Source organism: Numida meleagris, chromosome 12, assembly GCF_002078875.1.
Source record: "Numida meleagris isolate 19003 breed g44 Domestic line chromosome 12, NumMel1.0, whole genome shotgun sequence".
Classification (NCBI taxonomy): domain Eukaryota; kingdom Metazoa; phylum Chordata; class Aves; order Galliformes; family Numididae; genus Numida; species Numida meleagris.
The window spans coordinates 2,531,914-2,555,941 of record NC_034420.1 but is presented as its reverse complement, the minus strand read 5'-3'; the positions used below and the strand labels follow the sequence as shown (position 1 = coordinate 2,555,941).

The following is a 24,028-nucleotide window of genomic DNA, read 5'->3' as shown; positions in this document are numbered from 1 at the left end:
TTTTTTTTTTTTTTTTTTTTTTTTCTTTTTTTTTTTTTTTGCACTCCTCGCGCTCTGCCCCCTCCCGCTGCGCGGCCGCGGAGCGCAGTGCCGGGCGCGGGGCCGGCCGGGGGGGCGGCGGGGGGGCACGGGCTGATGATCGGAAGTTACTGACAATAAGCACCTTCATCCCCCCCAAAGGCGGAGAGAGAGAGGGAGAGGAGGAGGAGGAGGAGAGACAGGGGGAGAGGAGAGCTGATGCCTAAGCGAGTCACTCGGCGCAGGCACGGCGGGCGGGACCACAACTTCCCGGGGCGCGGAGCGGCGCGGAGCGGCGCGGAACGGAGCGCGGCGGCCGGAGCGCGCCCATGTCAGCGCGGCGCCGGGGGACTGCACGGCGCTACGGGCAGCACTGAGCTCCCCTCCTCGCCCAGCGATGTATTCACTGCTCTCCGCCTGCACTTGCCTGTAAGGATTATGGCATATATATTTTTTTTCTTCTCTTCTTTTTTTTTTTTCCTTTTTAATTATTATTTTTATGATGGTTTTTATTGGTTCTATTTCGCAAACTTCCATTTTGGAGGCTCCGGTTGCGTTTTTGCCCGCAGCCAGGTGGGAGCGGGGAGCCGAGCCCCTTCGTGCGCGGAGCGCCCATCTGCGCCGCTTAAATAATCGCAAAGAAAAAAAAAAAAAAAAGAAAAAAAAAAAAAAAACGCGACCGTAACCATTGCACCGCATCATCTGATCTTTTGTTGCCTTTTTTTTTTTTTTTTCTCCAGATGTTTACATTTCCTGCTGCTGTGCTTTCAGGTACAGGTACGTTGTCCTTTTCTGTCCTCTTTCGCTTTTGGGTGTTTATATAAAAAGAAAAAAAGAAACAAAGGCAGCGCTGACCCCGGCGCGCCCGCACCTCCGCGCTGCGCTTCTCCCTCCGGTTGCGCGGATCCCGGTTGCGCTCCGCCCGCAGCGCCGCGCGGTGCCCGCGGGGTCCGGGAAGCAGCGCTGAGCTCTGCGCGGAGGGATGCACTTGCCTTGCAGCGGCAGGCGCTCTCCTGCTCCTTTTCTTTCTTTCTTTTTTTTTTTCGTAGGGGACTTAACTCCCAAAAAACGATACTTTGCAAAACACGGCGTGCCCAAGCCAGGAGGAGGCTGCGCGCTCCCTCCCCTTTATTCTGGAGGAAGGCGTCCAAGCCTGCTGCTGCCTTTGATCCTGCCTGGGCAGAAGGCAGCTGCTGGCGGGGCACTGCGGGTCGGGGCTTCCAGTGCCACGTCCGTGGGACCCCCTGTGCCGCGTCCATGGGACCTCCACTGCCATGTCTGCAGGACCCCCAGTGCCGTGTCTAGGGGATCCCCACTGCCACGTCCTTGGGACCCCTGGTGACATGACCTTGGGACCCCTGGTGACATGTCCGTGGGACCCCTGGTGACATGTCCGTGGGACCCCTGGTGACATGTCTGTGGGACCCTTGGTGACGTGTCCGTGGGACCCCTGGTGATGTGTCTGTGGGACCCCAATGCAGACGGGTGCAGCAGGTGCCGCAGCCCCGCTGCCAGCCCAGTGCCACCCGGCCCCGTGTTGGCCCTGCTGCACCTGCTGGTGCTCCGCAGCCCAGGATGGTGCTGGCGGTGCCTCAGGAGGGGCTGCGTCCCTGCGGCCAGGCCCAACCCAACAGCCCCATCGTCTGCTCCCCTCCTCTAAACGCATCCGCTTATTTTTCCCCTCATCCCTCTGAAAATCACGACTCCACCGGCGCAGCCCCTGTGCCGCGCAGACCGCAGCTGTAAATCGCAGCCGCCGCGCTCCGGTGCGTTTTGTTGTTGTTGTTTCTTTCCCGGACCCGAGGAATCCCGGCTGCGATGGCACCCGCTGCAGCGGGAGACATTTTTCTGCGATTGTGTGGTAACTGAAGTTAATCAGCCCCGGCCCCCTCCCTCTCCCCCTCCCTTCGGTGCTTTTAGTGAATCAGAAAAAGTTTGGCCTGCTGCCTGGAAAGCACTTGCTAAAATCTGATCTCTTACTTCAGCAGCCTTAAAACTTGGGAAGTTATTGGCATTTATACAGTTGGAGCTCGCAGGCTTCCAAAGCAATAAAATAATATAAAAAAAAAAAAAAAAGAAGGAAAAGAAAAAGTGCGGGCTGTCGTGCTGTTAAGGAGCGTCCCGTCTCGGTCTCGTGGCATGGGATGCGCTGGGCGCGGGGCTCCGCCGTCCTCCAGGGCCCGCGTGGGGCTTTGCAGTGTTAATGGCAGATGAAAAGATGTGAGCGCCGTAAGTTTTTATTGCCCATTCTGTTACACTTTCTTTCTGGATTTATTCACGGGATTACATGTTTTGAGCCTGAATGGGAGCGAGGGATTATAGGATTTCGTTCATAATGATCAGTTTGGGTAGGAGTTAGCCTTTGGTGAACCGGAGTAAATTAATGCATCGCTTCGGTTTAATATTTATTTAGGCTAAAGGAAGTTGTTTGGTTTTGCTTAAAGGGCTCTGCGCTGCGTCGGGGAGGTTTAGGGGCGGATTATATTCTCAGGATGGATGGATTATATCCTAAGGCCGATTTTCGCCTCCTGCCGCTGTCGCCGTCCCGCTGGTGGCTGTGGGAGCGCTCCGGCCCTGGGGCTCTGCGTGTGAAGGTGATGCACCTGCAGCGTGCGCTGCAGTCCTGTGGCTGCGCTTCTGCTGCAGGAGGAGTGGTACGGGGCGGCCGCTCCTCCACGGTGCAGCATCCCCTGCTGCAGGGTTTGGCAGCGGGCTTGGGCTCGCAGCGGAGCTGGGCTCCTGCAGGGTGCCACTGTCGGGTGATGCATCCTGTGAGAGATGAGTGGTGCAGAGCCGAGCTCCTGGCACAGCTGTGGGCATCCCTTTGCGGCTCCTGCTCTATCCCTGTGGCCGCATTCCCCTCTTGTCTGCTTCCCAGCAGCTCCTCTGCTGCCCGGGGTTGCTGTGCCCCAAAAGCAGTCCCAGGCAGCAGGGACGGGGGGGTCTCCTTGGGGACACTGGGGAGGTTAAGCTGTTCGTGCAGGTTTCCCTTAGGGCTGCCCTGCTGCAGTACTGCCTCTCCCGCTGTCACTGCCCTTCAGCGTTCTTCAGTTTAGTTCTCCTGCCCCTCGCCATGCCCTTCGGCGTGGTGCATGTCTGCTTGGGTCATGGAGAGGGCCCAGCAGGGCCTGGTCCCTCGCTCTGACGCCTCTCGTGCGTTAGGATCCAGCTTGGGAATCTGATCCAGAAGCAAACAGGAGGTCAGAGCAGCGCACGTGGCGGCACCGTGCTATTTTCACATCTGCTGCTGTTGTGTAAGAGGGAGACTGCTGCACCATGCCAATAGTAACTGTGTTTCTCCGAAGCTCCCGTGCAGCTCCAGGCAATCCCTGTTTGGGGCTGTGCAAAGTGAGACACGGAGAAGTGCTGCTTCCAAATGCTCAGCAGGCCAGGCCCTGTGTCCTGCAGTGGGTGGCCCGTGCCCAGCCCTGGGCTGGAAGAGGTGAGGCTCGGGGCAGCCATCTGGGCCCTGCTGGGACCAGAGCCATCGCTGCCATCTCCAGCACCCGCCGTCCTGCCACACCGCATCGCCTGCGAAGAGGCAGAGGCCTCTGTGTTACAGATTCCTGTTCAGAGAGGCAAAACCAAGTGTGTGAATTTGGGTATTTCAGCGCTTTTCTGTTGTGGCAGTGGGCAGCAAAGCAGAGCTGCTGCTTGGATACCTTGACCTGCGAACCCATGTGTTGCAGCTCATGTTGCAGTTTCAGAGCTCAGAGATGTACAGGGTGCTTCAGGGAAGAAGGGAGGGCTTGCCCATGGCGGAGGTGTGCACGCAGGAGGGTGTAGTGGGTGTGGGATCAGAGCTCCCCATCCAAGACAGCTGGACATGCTGCGGTGGCTGTATTTAGTTTGAGTTTCGCCTTCTGTATTGCAGCTGGCATGGACAAGGCTGGATGGAGGTGAAGGATGCTGTGATTTGGAGGGATGCTTGCTTAAAAATCTCCTTGTTATGTGCTCGTACAGCAGCCTGGGGGGAGAAGAGTGGCAGGGGCAAAGGGTGACACTGCCCAGGCCCTCCTGGTTTTGGCAGAGCTGGGGTGAGTTTAGCAGCAACGCCTTCACGTGGGCAGCACCCAGAATAGTTTATGTTGCCGCAAGCCGTAGCACCAGTCTGGGCACTGGCTGTTTCTGCAGCTGTGATGCGATCCAGCTGAGCAATTGGACCAGGAGAAAAAGGCTCCCTTGGGGCTGAAAGTCACTCCTCTGGATCCACAACTCAGTTCCCAGATCCTTGGAGCATTTTTGTGGGTCTCTCTTCCTTTCCTCAGGAGCTGGGAAAGCCCCTGTTGTGTGCTCTCCCCTCCTCCTGTCATTGCTATCTGCTTTTGCTTTGATTCCTTCCAGATACGGACACTTTTGATATCAGTTGTGATAAGAGCAGGTGAAAAATAAGTTCAGGGAACTGTGAGATTTTAAAAAGGAATGAAGGAGCATGGGAAGGCAGACACCAGCCCCGAGGACCGCCAAGCATGCAGCCTCTGCGGGCATCTGTGTGGTTCTTTGCCCCCAGGGGCAGGGCAGTGTGGAGCCATCCCTGTGCCCTGCATCTCCCTGCTCTGAAGTGGGGACCGTGGGGCTTCTGCCTGGTGCCTGTATCTTTTTCTTCTTGGCTGTTTTTTGTCCCATCCCTGGGCTTTTGTGTCTAGGTCCCTCTGGGCCGTAGCAGCAGGCACAAGCAGGAATGGTGCAGCCCTGCCTACCTGGCGTGTCTCCTGTTCGCTGGTGTCTGAAATGCCGATGGAGGATTAGCATCCAGCGAAGTAGCTGGAGGGGAAGTGAGAAAAAAACATAGAAAAGACCGTCTGAGTCTGCCAAAGTATTTTCTTATTGGCATTCAGCAGCCTTGCCATAGCATGAAGAGAGAAGAAAGGAGAACAGAGAGAGGAAGGAGGAGGCTTAGCCTGTCATGGTCTGCGTGCTTTCTTTTGTGAGAGCTCCTCGCCGCGCCGGTGTCTGCGGTGGGTGGGAGCGGACGTGCCGATCCCTGCCGGGGGCTGCCGGGCTGTGCCCCCTCCCGCCGGCTCCCTCGGAGGGCGGCCTCCCCTCGGCCTCCCCTCGGCCTCCCCTCGGCCTCCCGCAGCACAGGGCCAGCTCGCAGCAGCCGCCCCTCGGCAGCTCCCTCCTGTTGTGCTCAACCAGCCTCCGGGTTTCAAGCTTGGCAGAAATGCATCCTCCCCAGGTGCTGCACTAGTGCTGCTTGGTGGACGTTGCCAGCCCCCTGCTTGCAGCACACGGTTGCTTTTCTGTGAGGGTACCTGCTTCCTTCTGCTGCAGCCACTGGAAGAGGGGTCATGTGGTGACATAAGGAATACGTTGCTCTGCCTTAACGCGTTGGCCTGTTTCCTTCAGGTGTGATAACAGCATCCTCTGCAAATAGCTGCTCTATGCTTGGTGCTGCTCTGGTTTCACTGCTGTGAGCAGTGCGTGCCCTGTTGAGCCCATGGGCTGGGCTGGGCTGACGGAGGAGGGTTTGTCTTGCCCAAAGTTCCCCTGAGGGGCTTGGAAACAGAGGGGCAAACTGCAGCAGCTGAAAGTGCAGCACTTTGTCCATTGGCTTTGGCTGAACGTGTGGTTTGGAGGGGTTGGGTCCAGCAAGCAGCTGGGGATGGCACTGAAGGGGAGCGAAAGGGATGTGGCGTGCCCTGTGAGCCTCCTGGTGATGTTTTGTAACACAACACATTGAGATTGGTGAGTGCGGAATCTGGTGAAGTGCCCAGGGAGCTGCAGGTTGCATCTGCACAAATACCGGAGCAAGTAGTTGACAGCAGCTTGCTCGTCCTGCAAGGTGTTTCCAGCACTGCTTCTTCCTCCCGGCTCCTGTTTTTCCTTCTGCATATTCTCAGCCCCCTGTCTTCCCTGCTAAAATGCTGTCTTTGGCACCACTTGCAGGGACAGCTTGTTGAAAAGCTGCTGTATCTTTTGGAATACCCTGAGCCACCCTTCTGCAGCAAAACAGAATTAGCACAAAACCTCAGGAGCTCGCTGAATACCGAGGTGCATGCGTGTGCTGTGCGGAATGCATTCCCACAAGCACAGGGAGCACAAAGTAGAAAATGGGGAGAATGGTAGTGTTGGCAGAAGGGCTTTGTGCTGCTCCTCCATTGCTGTTAATCTCTTTGAAGGGAGGGGAGGTCTCTGCTTGTGAGGGAGGAATGGTTGCTGGTCTGTCTCTCCTTGCCCAGCACCCGTGCCATGGACTGAGTGCTGCAGGTGTGTGGGTTCTCCTGAAACGGGACCGACGCATTTCTGAGCCGGGGCCAGATAACCAAGCTGCTCATTGGGCTTATCCTGCTGAATCGTCTCAGCGGTGAACATGGTGCTCAACAGACACTAACACTTGTTTCTCCAAGCTGGTTTCAGGCTGTGAGCAGAATTTTGCTCTGTTGCATGACAGTACCAACCAGCAGCTAGTGGGCGTGCACTGGTTTACAGCCGTCATTCACAGCTGTACAATGAAAGCTGGTTTTGACCCCCGAGGCTGCCAGGCCTTAGGGTTCCAGCGCTGCATCAGCCCCTGGATGTGACGCTGCAGTGCAGCGTTGTGCAGTGGAGTTCGGTATCGATTGCCTGGGAAATAAATTATGGTGTGTGCAGTGCTGGTTTCTGACCCTGTGGTCGCGACCTCACAGCGATTGCGGAGACTTCCAACCAGCTGAGATCAGAGCAGCGAGCAGCCCCCAGCAATCAATAGGAGAACCGGCGGCCCTGGCTGTGGGGCTTTTAATAGGAATACTGTGCTGTGCTGCACACACGCGATGCCTTTATCCCAGGGAGCAGTCAGTTCTTTTGAGAACTTTGCCTAGAATTCCATGGGAAACTCAGCGTTGGATTTTTATGCTGCATAACAGGCGGTGTGGGATGAAGCGTTGAGCATCTGTGCATTGACATTGCAGAGCTGGTGGGCTGGGGTCGCGTGGGAAGTGTGGGCTGTGTCCCTGGGATGTGCAGGGGAAGCAATAGACGGAACTGATCTGCCAGGGAGGCTGGGGAGTTTTTCCTGTGCTGTTTGTATAGAAATAGTAGATAACGGGAGCTGAATTGCTGTTTGACTATTTAGCAAACAAGAACGCAGAGTTTACGTGTGCACTTCTCATTTCTTTCTGGGCATTTCTTCACGCCATGGCGGTGTGTACAAAGCACTGTGGTAACCCCAGGTCCAGCAGCAGGGCCTTCCTCTGCTAAGCAAATCCACACTGGCTGCTGCGTTGGCTGGAGGCATCCCAGTGCTATGGGACATGCTGGCATCTCTTCATTGCCTGTGTGCCCATCCCTGTGGGGCTCTGCCCCATCCCGCAGTTCCCTTGCAGGGGGATGCCCACGCTTTGGAAGATGCCTAATGATTGTAATGCCTTTTTTGTTGGTTTTTTTTTTCCCCCTATTGAAGAAGTTTCAGAAAGGATTTATTTTCAGAAATGGTTGAGAATTGTTCCCTGCAAACAGGAAACCTGCAATGAAAGATTAATTAGAAACAAACAAAACTTCTCCCTGGCTCAACAAAGCAGAAAGATAAGAAATCCTATTTGTCTGGCATTTGCGGTGTCAAGATTTCCTTGCAGGAGTGTGGCTAAAAGAGATCAGTACAAATCTTGTATTAGAAAACAAACTGTGCTTTCATTTCTGGCCCTAGGCTCACATGTTTGTTATATCTGATCCTGAAGGCAGATTGACAGTTTGGTTTGGATTAAATTCAACACATGGTTTATGCCGTGCTTTTGATAAGGCTCAATAATAATCTGATATATATTTTTTTTCATGTGGGCTTTAGTACATTAGCAGCAGAATTGTCCTTTCTGGGAATATTTTTGCAGTGTAACCATTGAGGAATTCATTTCTGGAGGGAAGATGAAATTACTGATTTTGAAAACTCTCAAGGTCTCAACTAAAATTGAAACCCATTAACTCCAATAAGCCTGACATGACCTGGTCAGGTTTCCCGCTAACTGATAGAGAGAATTTTCTTTAAATATCTTTGCAAAGGCAGTGGAGGAGGCGGCTGGCTCACTGGGAGATATCGGAACAGGTTCCTGTACTTCTCCCCCCACACCAGGAGTTGACTTAGTTCTCTGGGTCTCTGGGAATGAAGATCTGTAGCATTTGCACCTGTGTGTGTGCCTGTGAGCTGGGATTACTGCGTGGGAGTTCTGGCATCACTAACATCCATGGGATCCTAGGGCATCCTGCTGTGCTGTATCCCCGAGGTGGCTCATGGGTACGTTGGTCTGTTGGGTACGAGTAGTTATTAATTGGTGCATTACATATTTGTTACATTGGTAAATGGGCTTCGCTCCCTACCGCAAAGGCTCTTAATCCAAAGTCATTCATCATTGCTCAGTTTGCTAGAAAGAAAGTGGGGGAAAGAAAGATCCAAGACTTGGACTGAATGAGGAGAGGAAAAAGGCAAGGTGGGAATAGCTTGTGGCCTTTGACATCTGTGATTAGCAGCCATGGGGTCTGGGAACATGGCTGCAAAGCACTGTGTTTGCCCTTGCTGTAGCAAGCAGGAGTCCTGTGGCTAACTCTTTATGGGGCTACCTTCACCGTCATGGGGCCACCTCCACCATCATGGGGCTGCCTCCACCTCTGACGCAACTGATCAGCTCTGAAGCTTTGCAAATGGGGATGGAGATTGGCATTGCCCGTGCCTGTTCATTTGAGTATGTTGTACCCGAAGAGCAGCATGAGCCAGCCCCAGGGACATCGCACTTGGCCTGTGCAATGAGCACAGCCCTTCCTTCCCGGCGGCTCAACGGCTTATTGATTTCTTTGGCCCACTTACCCCCACCTCTTCAGAAATAATGACCCTTCCACCCCAACTCTAAATCATCCCAGCCTGGCTCGCCCCTAAGCCCTCTAATCTTTTTGGGTTGTTGTTGGTATTTATGCTTGTGGAGGTTTATGATCTGTCGGCGCTGGCTGCTGAAATGCTTTATTTATCCATAGGCTGGGCCACACAGGGAGCGTCCTTATTCTGGTATCATGTTCAGGATGCTGTAGTTAAGGTTTGTGTCAGCACTTCCATGCACAAACCTTGTTATTCAGGGGTTTTGCAACTCTGTGGAAAAGAAAACCAGCAACCTGGCAGAGGGAATAAGGCTCGGAGGCGCGGATGAAAACTCAACAACCCACTGCCCATTTAGGGATTATTAGATGGGCAACCTCTTTCCTTGAGGAAAATAGCCAAAAACATCCTTCTCCTTTGGTTGAGCTTTTTAAAAAGAAAACCCTCTTTTGTGTGCTTGTATTTTGAGTCGGATGGGGAAAACACAGCGAGGTGAGACGCAGACTGGAATCCTCCCAGTACCCTTACAAAACAAATGCCTGGCTCATTCAGAACAACACTGCCCTGCTCTGAATGAGATGTCCCAGTATGCCTCGGGAGGAGCAGGACTCAGAGGAGCACGTGCCTGCCATGAGTGCCTCGTCCCATCCAAGGACCGGGCTCAGCAGACGGAGCCCAGAAATGCCACTCTGAGGGCTGCTCTAACTGGCTATGAACTATGAAAATGAAAAATAGGAAGAAAAAGCCTGTTTTTTTCAGTGGAGTTTCCCTTTGCAGCCTCTCAGATTCCAAAAACATGGTTTGCAGCCCTTCTGGACACGGGATTTAGGGTTGTAGTGACATTCCCGCGCCGTGCCGCCCGCTGCTCCCACGCCGCTGCCCTCCAACAGTAGGCAACATGGTGCGTAAATGTGATTTATTGCCCCGTTAGTGTGGGAGCTTGTGGGCTTATAAATTACTTGGAGATCTCTCGATAATAGAGGGAGTGTGGTATAAGCAGGAGAGATAATAGGGCTTGGAAATAACGTCTGGGGAAGGCAAACTTTGGGCTGTGAGCGGGCGCGCGGTGCTGGCTGTGCAGGAGGAGGAGCGCAGGGCAGCCCAGGCAGGGTGATTTTTATGGCTCTCTTTACGGCTGATGGGTTTTGCAGGCAGAGCAGGGTTGATAACTCAGCAAAAACGCGTGCGTAGCCTGTTATCCCAAGATAGCAGGCTTTGGGTTTGCATCGGGGGCGATTTGTTGAAGCCGACCTGCCGGCCCCGCTGCATGCAAGAGGGAGCAGGCAGCGATGAAATCCCCCCAGGCTCCAGCAGAAAGGAGATGCGGTGGCAGCAGGGTGTTACAGGAGAACTGGGAGCACCAAGTGCACGCTCTGCTTTTGTCAGTGGGTGCTGAGCTGGCGTGACAGGCAGCGCTATGCTGGTGCCCTAAAGCCATTTGTTTAACCTCAGGGACAGTGCTGGCAGGTTCTGCTGCTTGCTTCCAGGTGGGGCGACCCTGGAGAGATGATCTTAAATGCAGAAGGCGGTTGTTAGCAAAAATCAATTAAACTCATTAAATAAAACCAGGTCTTCCCAAGTTAAGTGGATTTGAGGAGATTTCTCTAAAAGAAGTAGCACGTTTCCAAATGGAAATTGGTTCTGTCCATCTCCAGCTTCAGCAGGGGTCCTGGTGAGATGTCTTTGGGGCTCAGAGAGTGCAGTGCAGTTCATGAAACTGCTTTTCTTGCCTTGCAAAGCCTTAAAGAAAGATCAAAGGAAAATATCTCCCATGCAAAGATGATGGAAATTTTGCATCTTATGTTTCAAATAAGTGAATTACTGATTGAAATCATCTCTGGAAAGCCCTGTTCCAGAAATAACTTGCAAGATTTTTGTAGATAAAGAAGTTTCTCATGAACACGAGCAGAGGACTGTGCAGGACAGGCTTTAACATTGCAGGTGCTTGGTCACTGTAGCCTGGGGAAAGGAAAAGGAAACTAGTTGGCAAAGTGTGTGAGTTGAACTGGATACTCATCTCCATGGCTGTGACTTCATAAATCACCATTTGTTTTTAGGTAAATTGCTGGCCTGCTCCACTTCTCACCCTGACTGCTCTTCCTTCAACGCTGTCCACACAGGACCTTGCCCTCTCCAGGCCCCAGTGGCTGCAGTTCCAAGGGCTGGGTCCCTCAGGATTGGGCTGTGCTGGTTGGAATGAGGAGACTGGGGGCTGCCCCGAGCTGGGCGTCCCATTGGGTGCTGTCACTGGTGGCTGAAAGAGATCAGCCCAGAGGGACAGGACTGCTCCCCCTCTGTAACTACGACGACAAACTGGTATTCAGGAAACACGTAACCACTGAGGCTACTGCATGTTTTCCAGTCTTCTGCATTTTCTTGTTAGTTTCCATAAAATGGGTTTGATCCTTGCCCTGAACTTGCAAACCTCTCCATTCAGGGTGGTGCTGGTGACTGCGGCAGTGAAGAAGAGGCTCAGTTGTGGCCATCTGTGGATCCCAAATAATGGGAAAACGAAACTTTACATGTAGGGAGGGAAGGATGCAAATCATGGGAAGGATTTGGCATCTCTCATAGCTAGTGTCAGCCAGTCCTAAAAGCAGGCATGAAAAAGTCAAAACTGGGGACACAAGGCAGAAGTGAGCTATCAGCAGCACATACACTAATTAGCTTCCCAGTGAGATGACTCCCGCGATTCCAGAAAATCCCGATTGGCCTCCAGATATCGTTAGACAGCTTAAACCTCCTGGTCTCAGCCCCCGCCTTACGTCCCAGTGCCGTGTGGGTGCCACCAAATCAGAGTGATGGAGCAGGGACACCTGAGCACGTCCCTTTCCAGTTGGCATCTTTCCCATGTAGGGTCACTGTTTTATCTTGCCAGAATAAGCAGGAGTGGGACTGGCTGGAGCTTAGTAAACGGTTTCCAGAGGAAACTTGATAGAGGAAAAGTGGCACAGGATAATTTGATAGGGTTTCCAGGTATCACTGCTGAATCAGCAGAGAAATGGGAGCTGTGTGCATTTGGAGAAGCCACCTTTCACATGAGATTGTGGCTAACTGTCTCCTTGGACAGCAGCTCCAGTTGCTGTATTGCCTTTGTAAATTCAGTGGAAAAAGGCGTTCTGGAAACGCTGTCCTGAACTTGTGTGTGCTGCTCGGCAGTTGCCACGCTTTACCCTAGAGGGAGTTGCTTTTCTGCAGTGGGAGCAGGGACCTGTGTGTTCCTTGGACGATGTCAAGGGACTGAGATGAAAGGAGCTACCTGGGTAAACACCAGGTCACTGCTGCGGTGCTGCCATTGCAAATGTTTATTTCTTTTATGGGGAGATCGGTCTCCGGTGATCGTCTGTCTCCTTCTGACAGCAGTGTTTCACTGAGCATCTCTTGGATTTTCCATGTCTTGTGCTTTTGCTCCTGTTTTTGTGGAGGTCCCAGCTGGGCTGGCATTGAGCAGAAGGGACACAGACATCACTTTGGACCCAGTGGGCTTGTGCTTCAAAGTATCGCTGTAACTCCTAGGGGTGAACGACTACCTCTTTTCAGGTTGACCTGGCCCATTTCAAGGTAGTGGGCTTGGGGCTTCTTCTCTTCCCTGTTGCTGTGGCCAAACAGGTTTGTGGCTGGAGGATCTGCCCTAGAAGGAAGACCTTGCTGATGGAGGGAGGAAGGGAGAGAAAAGCTCTGGAGTGTTTCAAATTTGGAATGTTTTTTTTTTTCAGTAACTGGGCTGCATTTGAAGAGACAAACAGATTGCTCGTAAGTATTTTTAGTGGTGTGTGTGTAGCTTTTGTCTCCGAGCACCCTGCAGGGAGGACTGCCCTGGTTGTATTGCAGCCTGCTGCCAGCCTGGGCTCCCCACAGCTCGTGCAAATGGGGTGCAGCAGCCCCTCAGGCCAGGCACGAGGCTGGCAGCACCCTAGTGTGGGACAGCCCTGTGCTTGTTGTTTCTCTGCTTTGTGCAAAGGCACTTCCAGTAGTCTGGGAGCAGTTGTTTGCTGCTTCTGAGTCTGCTTCAAAACTTGTTTCCTCCATGGCTCATTGTGCAGGTAATGTGTGTTTGGACGTGGGGGTTTCTGTGCTGCTGCCTTGCTGGAGATCAGGTTTGCTCTTTGATTTTGTTTTGGACTGCAGAGACTTTGCATTTTCTTCTCCAGGTTTTGTTTTTTTCAATGCACATTTCAGCTGCTCAGAAATGCTAATAGACAACTACTTGCAGCAGTTTGGACTGCTGAATAGTTTTAATTCCTGCATATCAGGGCAGTTTGTTTCAGCACGAGTGTTTTCTCCATAATGAAAAGAAACAGCGTTTTTTGGTTAAGTTAGCAAAGGCAGTTGTAGCATGGCAAGCTCCCCAAATCTAACTGCTGGCTTTGTGGATCCGTGATGTCAGAGGTTGACTGGGGCTGTTCTGCAAAGCCTTGTTACCATTTTCTTCAAGGCAGTATGTATGCCATGAGGAGGGCTGCTGTTTGTGGCTGAGGGGACACAAGCATGAAGCTCCATCTGAAAAATGCATCCCGATTCTAGCAGCAAGGGATGATGGTGGTAGCACAGACCCGTGGCTCACACATGGCCCCTGCTAAACCTGAAGCACATTGCCACTGATCAGCTGGGAGCTTCTGCATGCTAAGTGGTGGTGCTTCCATGCTGTATCTTGCCCACAAGTCTCGCGGGATCCGCTTGCAGGGATGTCCCCTGAAAGCTGATGCGGGTGATCTGAGCTGGGAGTGCAGAGTATGTGATGTATTAATGAATACCAAAACTTTCTCCTGAGCAGAGAGCGCACCCTGTGGAAGGCATGGCAGGAAGGTGGGGAACTGCTTTGGGTTTTCTTTTGCCCTCACTGAACTTGCAGGAGTCAGAAATAACTGTGGTAAAGGTGCAACAATGGGAGCTTAGGAGTTCCCCAGCAAAACCATCTGGGGAGGAGCTAAGGCTGGAGGCTTCCCCCCTAAAGGGGAGCATTTTGGAAAGATCAGGCTTGTTCAAGTAGTGATTTTTGCAGATCAGGACTGTTGTGGAGCTGGTTGTACTGTAACACATCCTCCAGAGCCGATTCCTTCTCCTCTCTGTGGGTTACATGGCACAGGCTGGGTTTAATCAGCACTGTAGGAAGCATCCAGGGCAACCTGCGTGCAGTGAGTGTATGATGCTGGGGAAGGCTTTGGCTGGCACCATGGTTTGGGTTGCAGTGATCATATCCTTTCCGGAATGGAGCTACCTGACAAATCTGTATTTCAGGATCTAAAGTTTTGAGACCAACGCTCTGAGCTGCAGAAGCGAGCCCCTGCAGATCCAGGTGGGTGCAGAGGGACCTGCAGTTTCTCTTTGAAACCGGTCCTTCCCTGTACTGCCTTGGGGAGGTGAGTTGCCAAGGGGACGGTGGTGTAGGAAGATCTGGTGCTAATGTCCCTCGTGAGATCTTCTCGTGCCCAGCTTCCATAAAGCAGCCCAGCTGCTGCGAGTCTGTGCGGTGTTGGGTGGCTTCAGGCCAGACCTGTTGCTGCTGACCCTTGGCTCCCTTGCACATGCTGGGCAGCGGCTGCTGGCAGGCAACTTTCTGCCAGTAACAGTGGAAGTCAGAAGGACCACCCAGTTCTGATAAGGACAGTTTAGAAAGGAAGGAGAAGGTTGTGAAAAGAGGGGCAAAGGGGCACAAAGGAGGGAAAAAAAAAAAAAAAAGAGGAACAAAATGAAGATCAAGACCGCTGTTAAGCACACTGCCTGCGAGGGAGGTCTCGATCGTGCCTTTTCTAATCTAGAGCCAGCAAGGATTGTATTAACAGCTTCAACGCCATGGAACAAATTAATCCCTGATGTAATTGAAATCGGTGAGGTCTCACAATAGGTGAGTTTGACCCAGTGGGATAGAAATAGAACAAGTATTGGAATGAAGTAGTGAAATGAAGTCACACTGTTAAGACACTGGTATTTCATTCCTAGAAACAAAGGCCAAACAAATGCAGAGAATACATGGCTCTGCTGGGCATGGTTGAAAGCTGCTCAATAATATCAAGCTTTGAAGGGATATTTCTGTGCAGGGAGGAAGTATGTAGGAGAGATATAACAAGCATTAGAAAGAAAGACAAAGAAAGAAAGGAAGAAAGAAAAGCCCTGCTTGCTCGTTGCCTGATTGATGGCTGTGGTAAAATAACACCAGCTCTGAATTTGAAGGAGAAGAAAAAAATCACAACTGGTGAAAAATGAGGAAAAGAGTTAAGGTCTGAACTGTATTTCCAGAGAATCAGACTGTGGCAAGAGGCAGTGCCCTGCAGATACCTGTGTGGCTGAGGTGCACAAGGATGGTTTGCTTTAGCTGACGGAGACAGCAGGACATGGTCCCATGGAAAGGAGGCTGCTGTGGTCCTGGTGGTGCAGCGAGAGGGGCTCAGGCTCGGTCCCCTCCACATTGCCACATGGGCACAGCGCAGACTGGGCTGGGGAAAGGGAAATGCCGGAGGGGCGGGCTTGCTCTTGCAGTCTGTTACGATGTCATTCAGGCTGCAGCCAGCAACCTGGTTTTGGATCGGTGAGAATGGGCAGGTAGGGGTGAGGTGTGGAGGATGGTGCTGTTGGTGCTGGTTGGGTGCTGCCTTGCAGCTCTGACAGAGAAGCCCAGGTGCAGCGGCAGGCAGGGGAGGCCTGGTCCTGCAAGCCTTCCAGCTTCTTCTCTTTCCTTGCTTTCATGCAGTGTGCCTGTGTTTCTTTACGTCGTTAATCAAGGCTGAAACCTTGCTCTTCCCCAGCATGAACCATTTCCCTGGGTGGAACGAGTTTAAAATGTCACCTTCTAACAAATGGTGTGCTTTCACAGTGCTGGCTGAGGTTCAGTCCATCATCAAAAGGAGAAACTTGGTTTTCTCGAAGGCGTCATCATCTTTCTCTAGAAAACGGCCAAGCACTCAGTGATAGGCCATAAAACATGTGTTTCCTCAGGCTCTCTCAGGTTCCCGGTTCTTGGCGCTCCCTCGTGCCTTCCTCCTGCTGGCGAGCCGTGCTTGGCCGCGTTGCTGTCTGCCATCTGACGGTGCTTTGCTGTGGGAGGGCTGGCAGCGTGTGGCACGGCGGCCATCATCCCCAGGAGCTGTGCCTGCGTGCTTCGGGGGCATGAAGGAGGAGCTGTACGCAGGGCCTGTCCCCACGCGGCGGGCAGCTCTGGGGTCAGCGGGGCTCAGCTTGCGGCGCAGCTCTGAATGCGATATGGACCACAACACCACACTGTGTTCTTCCAGAGCGTTCTCCTCTCGTTCCGCACCGCTGAAATCGAGCGGGAAGGGCCGCCTCGGCCTCTCTCCTCCTCAGCTCCATCCCCGAGGGCCGTGCCCGCGCTGCCCTTCACCGGACGTTTGCTCTCGGGCCCCGGGGCCTGCGGCAGGGCCGGGCCGGGCGGCCACCAGGGGGCGCGGCGGCTGCGGGAGCGGCGCGGCGCTGCGGGCCCGGCGGGGCGAGAGGGCGCGGCGGGCGGGGCCGGGGCGGTGGGCGAGGAACATGGGCGTACTTGGCTTTCTTCCTTCCCCAGCATGGCGAGATGAAGGCTGGGAGGAGAGCGGAGAGAGGGAGCAGCCTGAATGCATCCCATGGAGAAGCGCGAGGGGGAAAGGTGTTGTTGAAGCTGAAGGACGCTGTTGGTACAAGGATTAATAGACGTAAGATGGACGTAAGTACACAAGCATCTGGAGAATGAAGTCATAGAGTATTAGGAAAGTGCCTTTCTGAAACAGTCTTCTTAAGAAACAAAGGCAAAAAGTGGTTTCTAATTTGATTTGCAAATGGATGATGGAGCCATGGGGCTCTTGTGGAGTAAGGGCTTCTGGGTTTTAGATAGGACATTCGTGTTTTCACCCTAAAAATTCCCCAACCCCAAGCCAACCAATTAAAAAAAAAAAAAACAAAAAGCAAAAACTCAAAGGGTCTCAATGGAATACTTCATAAGCTCCATCAGTGGAGTCTTTTGTGGAGTTTGATTGTCTCGTGTCCGTGGCTGGAAGGCGCAGTTCCATGGCACACCACACTGCCCGTTGTGCTGCCGGTCCCGCAGGGTGCGGAGCCATCGTTCAAAGGGGCATCTGCCAAAGGAGAGAGCGAGAAGACTCTTCTTGGAGATTTATTTGTAAAGGATAAAGTATTTTTCTGAATAGCAGGAAGAAGTCACCTTGTAAAACAGCAAAGAAACACAGCTCTGCAGTTGTGGTGCTATTATGAAAGCTTTACGTAGCATTTGTGCAATTCTAGCAGTGTCGTGCCATGGCCCCTCTCCCATTGGATGCGCAGAGATTCTCTCTGAAGTGCCCTCTCCCTTGGCTCAGGGTTCCTACCGTGCATCTGTACACGGAGCGCTTTGTGTTAGATTAATTTTCAAATGTGCTTCTAAGCACAAAGGAGCGAGTACGTCAAAGCGGTGCACATCCACTTATGTCTTGCTTCAAACTGCGCTGTGTAACGTGATTGTAACACTATCCTGGCTGTGGATTGACTTTGCAGTTAAGGAGAAGAAAAAGCAGCAAATAAGGAGCGCATTATGTTTCACTGCATGTCAAAGAATGACTGTCATGGTGAGCTAGCAAATCTTGTTGTAATTGGCATAGAGGAATTTTGCCAAAGTCATGGAAGCGAAGCGGTTTGTTAGTTGCCTTTGCAGACTTGAGAGAGATCTGTCTTGGATATCCTCTTGTTGACCTTATTAAGTTAACTTTCATGTCTTCAGAAGGTCGTGGAGACAATCATTAATATTAGGTTGATTTGATGGCTGAAAGGTAATAAGTATTTCCTGCTTATCAGATTGGGTTTTGAAAGGACTTTGAGTCGCTTGATTTGTTTATCTTTTGAAATCAGTAAGACCCTCAGTGAGAGGGATTTTGTATTTCTCGTTCCGTTTGGGGAATGACATATGGTTTGCTCTCTGATGAGGCTTGGAGACTCTGTACTATAGAAAGCAAAAAATCAGGAAATTCTCAAGTCCAGCTCCCAGCTAATTTGGCCATGCTGTGGGCCTTGGACATCTGACGCTGTAACGCTTTATGACATGAACAATAACATATTAACATTCCCTTTTACCGGAAAGCTAAAAATAGAAAATGAGGCATGTGCAGGGGTTGGTTGGATGGCAAGCCAAATCCCGTAAACATGGCTTGGCACGGTAAGGATTTCATTGACCTTGGCGGGGCTTTGATTGCTTGCAGTTCAAAACAGCGCGGCGGTGTTTGCAGAACTGTGGCATGAGCTTGTATAGGGCTAACATCACGGTGCTGCTGTCAGAGGCTTTTCTGATTCTTGACCATTTCTTGGATTACTTCATGCTGAAACCTTAGGCAGCGTCAGCGAAGTCATCTTTTTGCCTGCCCTCCATCTGGGATTTCACAAATACAGTAGCCATTCTCAAAGCTGATGGATCGTTGTGAAGTCATTTAACATGAAATCCGCTCATTGTTTGACGCACTCTCTGTGTGTCATTGCACCAAAAAAACACTTTAAAATTTCTCATTCTGAGCTGTCTGGAGACAGATTAGAAGTCACTTCTTTCTGTGGCTGAGTAGGAATTAGAACTAAACGGACCTACCTTGAATGAGCAAGTAAAACAGGGGTAGCAGAGGGAAGAGAGAGCTTCTTGTGTTCAGATGCATCAGCTGCTTGAGGTGATGGTTGTTTTCAAAAGGACTGCTATTTATTCCCTTGCCTAAACTTCTGTATTACCAACTGTATTTCAGATATACTGCTGTAGCTGTATGTGTTGCTGAAAGATACAGCGATAAGTAATACACAGGTGAGGAACTGCTCAAAAAGGAAAACAAAGGAAGAATGAAAATGAAACAATGTGATGCTCTCTGTTAGGTTGTGCAGGCTATAAGCAATTGGCAGAGAATTAGATGGTGTTCAATGAATCTGCTGTCCTGAGACGCTGAAGTTGTACTTCATAGACAGTGGTCCATACCAGTTTGCAAAATAGACCGCAGTCCAGCACCAAATAGCAATGAAATGTTGGAGGAGATAAAGTAATGTAGGAAATCCTTTTTCTGTCCCAGGAGTGTCCTGTAAGGCACTCTCCTGGTTTGGAGCTAGAAGATGCAATTGGCCATTGATTTCGGGACCTTTTGTGCCGAACTTTGGATCTGTAGGTGTTGCTGCTGCAGGCAGTGAGGGTATTGCAGCTGTTTGGATCTGGTATTGCAAGGTGGCTTTTCTGTAACGCTGTTAAGTGCCCCCTGCACGTGCAGGTGCTTGGCCCAGGGCCTCCTCTATGCTTGACTGAAGCAAGCAGAAAGGCAACGGCAGTTTCCAGGGAGCCGGCTTATATGCTTCTTGCAGGATCTGTGGTTACAAGGCAGATTGTGTGGAGGATCAGATTAAAAGGCGAAAGAAAAGGTGGTCGTTTTGTGTATATCTTACATGCAGTAATAATAAATGAATGGTTTAAAAAAAAAAAAAAAGATTTAATTTTGCTTTGGTGAACAGAACCTAAAGCCCTTAAGTTTTACAGTGTGCCTAAGACCTGAAGACATTTCTGTATTCATTTTGGTGTGGTTGTGATTGTTACAGAAATATATTTTGGGGTGAATGGACTTGGTTTTAGGTGACCTTGAGTGAGTGTTGGCGATCAGTTACTGAAGGAGGCATATGTTACTAATTTTTTTGAGCTTTATGAAAGAGAGCCTCACTTATGGTATATATAAATGGGCTTTCTTATCTCAGTAAAGTTAGCTGCTTGAGGGAGTATGCTCTGTAGGGCAGGGATACTCTGAGAATGGATTTCAGCAATGATCAAATAGGTTTTATCTCATGAAATCAACACTGCATGAAATTTTATTTTAGAATATTGATACTCTTTGCTGTGGGCCAGATGCAGCTCAGGCTGGCACAGCTAATTCACTTTGGCTATGTTCCAGCAGAGCATCCTGTTTCAGCAAAGTGATTAAGCATGTGCTTATCTTTAAGCATACGGCTAAATCCCAGTGATTTCACTGCTTCTCTACACTGGGGCATCTCGACCAGGGGACAGGACAGCCACAAGGAGAGTGCTTGCAGCTCCACCTTCCACTTTCAGGACTTCTCCTGTTTTAGAGCTAGGTCTGTTGTTAGAGAGGGGATGTGGTGACATAGGCTTGGGCTGACCCTGGTGGGGTTCGGTGTCCCCAGCTGATCCTGGCTGGCCCTGCTTCAGGCTGTGCTGTGCTCAGGCACACTGCTGGGGCTGTGGGTGAGAGTGGAGTTGAGCCACACAGCCTTTAGTCAAGCCCTGTACCTGGGAGACTTCATCCTGCTGTGGAGATGCTTGCCCTTCTTGCAGTGGGAGGAAAGGCAATACTGGCTGGTCTTTGTGCTGTGCTGTGCAGGAAGACTGGCTAATGCTTGCAGGCAGATGCGTGGCCTGCTTGGAGCTGCATGCAGCGTGAGATGGCTCTGCATCTGATCCAGAGTCCACGTGTGCACTTTGCCTGCAGGCTGCAAGCTGCAGCCTGTGCTGCAAGTGCTTGAGCTCCAGATGAGCACAGCTCATCTCATCTAGTGAGGAACCTCTTAAGAAGATTGCTTTAGCAAATTAAAATCTATCCTTCCCTAAGATTATTTGTTGTGCTAAATGCTGAGCCTCTGTTGGACTGGCCATGTGGGTGCAGTCAGGATCAGGGCCTTCATGGTTGGTCCTGAGCTTTGTGCACCCGAGCAGACACCGGGGCTCCATCCTCCTGCATATGTGGGAGAGGGCCTAGGGATGAAGGCTGGGAGGTGCAGGTGGGGAGATCAGTCACAGTAAAGAAAAAATCAGGTGATGCCAGTCCACCTTGGAGGTGTTTCAGTGCAAAGAAACAAGTAGAATGTTTTGGAAAATAGGTCGCTTTTTCTATTTTGAAGTTTCCAGGAAAGGAAAACAACCTTCCCTTCCCTTTGCTTCAAATCCCACCTGTTTTGTTTTTTTCCTAGAAAAAAAATGTGAAATTCATTAGCATGTGGTGAAAGCAATGTAGCGACGTCATCTTGATTTAAAATCTGTTTTAAATCTTAAAATGATGGAGCCAGAATCCTAACTCCAAATCGCCTTGCTTTTGTGGGTATGAGGCTGGCTGTCGACATTATTTGAACATCTCTATTTTTAGTTGGTCAGCATCCTTTGTAACAATATTATTTGAAAAGAAAGATGGAGGAAGAAGAAAAGAAATGGATATTATTCATACTAAAAGCCAAATGCAGCTCGCTTTGCTGGAGGTGGCTCTGGTGACTGGAGAGGAAAGTGAGCAGAGCTTGGCACCCGCGGGAGCTGAGAGCGCTGCTAACCTCGTACCATGCCCTCCCAGCAGGTGCAGTGGCTCGTTCTGCTCTGGCTTCTTGCTGTGCAGATTTCTGACAGTGGGAAATATTGCTAAATATCAATTGTATAACTCCTGCCCATCACTTGTGTTGTCCTGCTGAATGTCTGTTTAGACACAGTATCTTTAGTGCAGCCTGAGCATCCGGCTCCTGCAGTCGCCTTTTGATTACTGATGGTAAAATAAGAGAGTTAAACTGGTTTCTTTCCTAGGACTTGGGATTCAAATATCGTAATCCTAGCATTCAATGAGGGCAGCAAAGGCGATCCTGTAACATCCCCGTGAACCTCATTGCTGCTGCCACTGTGTTGAATATAATGTTTTTGTTTGGGTTGCTTAGTGAAGGTCTGGTGCTAAGCAGCGCTGCCTGCCTGAAGTTTTCCTCCTGCTGCTGATCTGTGTGTCTCCTTGATAATTGGGAAAGCTAAAAAGTTCTTTTGAGGTTTTGACATTTAGGGAGTATTTGACTACTTGGCTTCAAACTACGCACTGGTATGAGATGACAGATGCAGGAGGCTTAAGTGAGACCGTTTTGTGTGCTTCGGCCACTTGCTCTTATGTGTTTTAGCTCAGAATGGACCTGTACAGGGATTTATTGACCCCTTTTCATTTGCGTTGCCAGCTTCATCCACACCCTAATATATCAGAACATTGTTGCTTCCAGGCTGGAAGGACAAGCATGCTGTAGCTGGAATGTGTTAGGAGCCGAAGCTGTAACTCTGCTAGGAGTTGTCTGCTACAACAGTGTCATTCCTTTGCCAGTTTCAAACCTAGACTTCATGAAATTCCCGTGTGATTCGTATTTTGTGGTGGAGTTCATCTCTTACGTGCAAATGGTGCACAGCATTAGAGCTCACCGACAATGAGGACACTTTGACCATTATTTGTTGCGGTCAAATTAAAAATCGCCTGCTGTGCAGCGGTGTCTTTTGGGCGCCGCTCAATAATCTTTTGCTGCTTTTGGTTTCTGAATGATTTATTGTACTGTGAAGGGAGTGTGCCACCCAAATATTGTCCATTTGTTAGTTTTGTATGTGCAGTGAGGACATGGTGCAGAAGCTCTCAGGGGCAGATTGTGGGGCAGTCTCTGGTCTTTTGTGCTGTTTGAGCGTGGATTGCTTTTGGCTGTGTGCTGCTGGACCTCCCGGCTGGGAGGGCCTTCTTGAGAGCATCTTGGTTGCCTCCTCCTCTGACCTTGGGCAAGCCAGGATGGGTCTGGAAGCAAAAGCAGGAATCCTGTTTCAGTGTTTCTTGGGAACCGTAAGTTAAGATTGGAAACAATATACCAGAGAAGGGCAGATGTGACTGAGAAAGTTTCTGGTAATGTTTTGAGGCTGTAGTTAACTAAGGTTAATTTAATCCATTGGCCAGAAAAAACAGAGGCAGAGGCTGAAGCGCCCAGAACCCCGCTGGTAACGGCCTCTCTGCTGGACGCATCGGTTGTGCTCTTGCTGCTTGCTCCAGATGATCACTCCCCAGGTTGGGATGGACAGAGATGCAGCAGTAGACAGTCGGCAATGATCAGACTTCACTTAAAGCCAAGCTGGCAACAAATTTACGCTGAAGAGAGCCCACAAACACATGACGCTTTTATCTTACAAGATTTTTTGCCTGTCTGTAGCTAGAATCCAGTTTGCTAACATCAGCATAAATAGGTTTTTCCCTTGACTTCTTCCCTGCCATTAATCCATGCGGTTGCTGAAGGTGAAGCACAAATTCTCTGAAATTGAGTTGTCAGTCCCCTTTCTTCTGTACATGTCCATGTAGCTTGGTAGAGGCTGTGAATATGCAAAAGCGAGTCTAATTTATGGCTAGTGTGGCTGACCAGGATTAAATCGAAGCAGGACAGAGGACAAGTTTTTACTCAACCACCCCCCCCCACACACAGTTTGATTGTAAAAACTCGGGTTTGGTTTACTCTCTAGAGCCAGCTCTGGGTAGAATTACATTCTGAGTGCCTGATACCACGGCCTCGACTGTCAAGTGAAGGCCAGCCAAATCCCAGTCATCTTGCGCCATGTGCCCTTTGGCAGGTTGATGTGTAATCTTTCTATCCAAGATGCTTATTTTGTTTCATAGCCTGCTCTCTTTTTCCTTTTCCCTTCCCACCACTCTCAGATGTTTGTTGCCGAGGAGAATGTAGATTTTCGGATACACGTGGAGAACCAAACGCGAGCAAGAGACGACGTGAGCAGGAAGCAGCTCCGGCTCTATCAGCTCTACAGCAGGACAAGCGGGAAACACATCCAAGTGCTAGGCAGAAGGATCAGCGCCAAAGGAGAAGACGGAGATAAATATGGTAAGAATATTTACTGGGATCCCCCAGACTCCAGTTCAAAAGCTTTAATTCACTGTGTTGGCCTGAGAACCTCGCGGGAGAAAAATGAGAAGAGCAATAAAATGCAGAGGATCACAGGGAGAAAAAAAAAAACTCTTCAGATTAAGAACGTGGAATTTGCTGCGTTAGAGCAGGCTGTCAGCCCAGCTCCCAGCTGCGGGCAATTCCAACCCGTAGTACTGTAGTGCCCCTGTTTACGAGTGTATGATGATGCTTGAAGACAAAAATCTTTCTCTACCTAGCAGGTGAGCATACAGCTTGCCTAGTGTGATATGTGTGATATCGAAGTTGGTCACTTAGGATGTTCTTTCCTTATGTGGCCCTGGGCTTAGTGACTTGGAAGCTGTGGTTGTGAACTGGGCTTGAGGGTGGATGAATCCCAGTGCTTGAGTGAAGCATCCTTTCATCTTTCTAGGGGAGAGTGTTCGGTTTGAGCTGAAATTAAGCAGACTTCAGAGCTTTAAGAGTGCTTAAGTTGAATCCTGAGGCACGTAGATCCTGCAGGAGCACAAATAACTTAACTTACACAGGCTGGTAGTGCGTTCAGCTATTTCAATCTTGATTTGCATACAAGCATCACGATAGAAGTGCTTGCTGGAG

At 50.7% G+C, this 24,028-nt stretch overlaps 1 protein-coding gene across 2 annotated transcripts in view; it reads left to right on the top strand.

Moving 5' to 3' along the window:
- FGF18 (fibroblast growth factor 18) overlaps nt 104-24,028 on the top strand; it is a 66,037-nt gene continuing 42,112 nt past the window's right edge. The window contains exons 1-4 of one of the 2 annotated variants that reach the window (XM_021410661.1): nt 240-447; nt 759-795; nt 16,314-16,451; nt 23,209-23,389. In XM_021410661.1, coding sequence (XP_021266336.1) covers nt 416-447; nt 759-795; nt 16,314-16,451; nt 23,209-23,389 — 388 coding nt within the window. In that variant the 5' untranslated portion in view covers nt 240-415. Of the gene's footprint in view, nt 448-758; nt 796-16,313; nt 16,452-23,208; nt 23,390-24,028 lie in introns of both variants that reach the window. The other variant, XM_021410660.1, reaches the window with a different exon arrangement.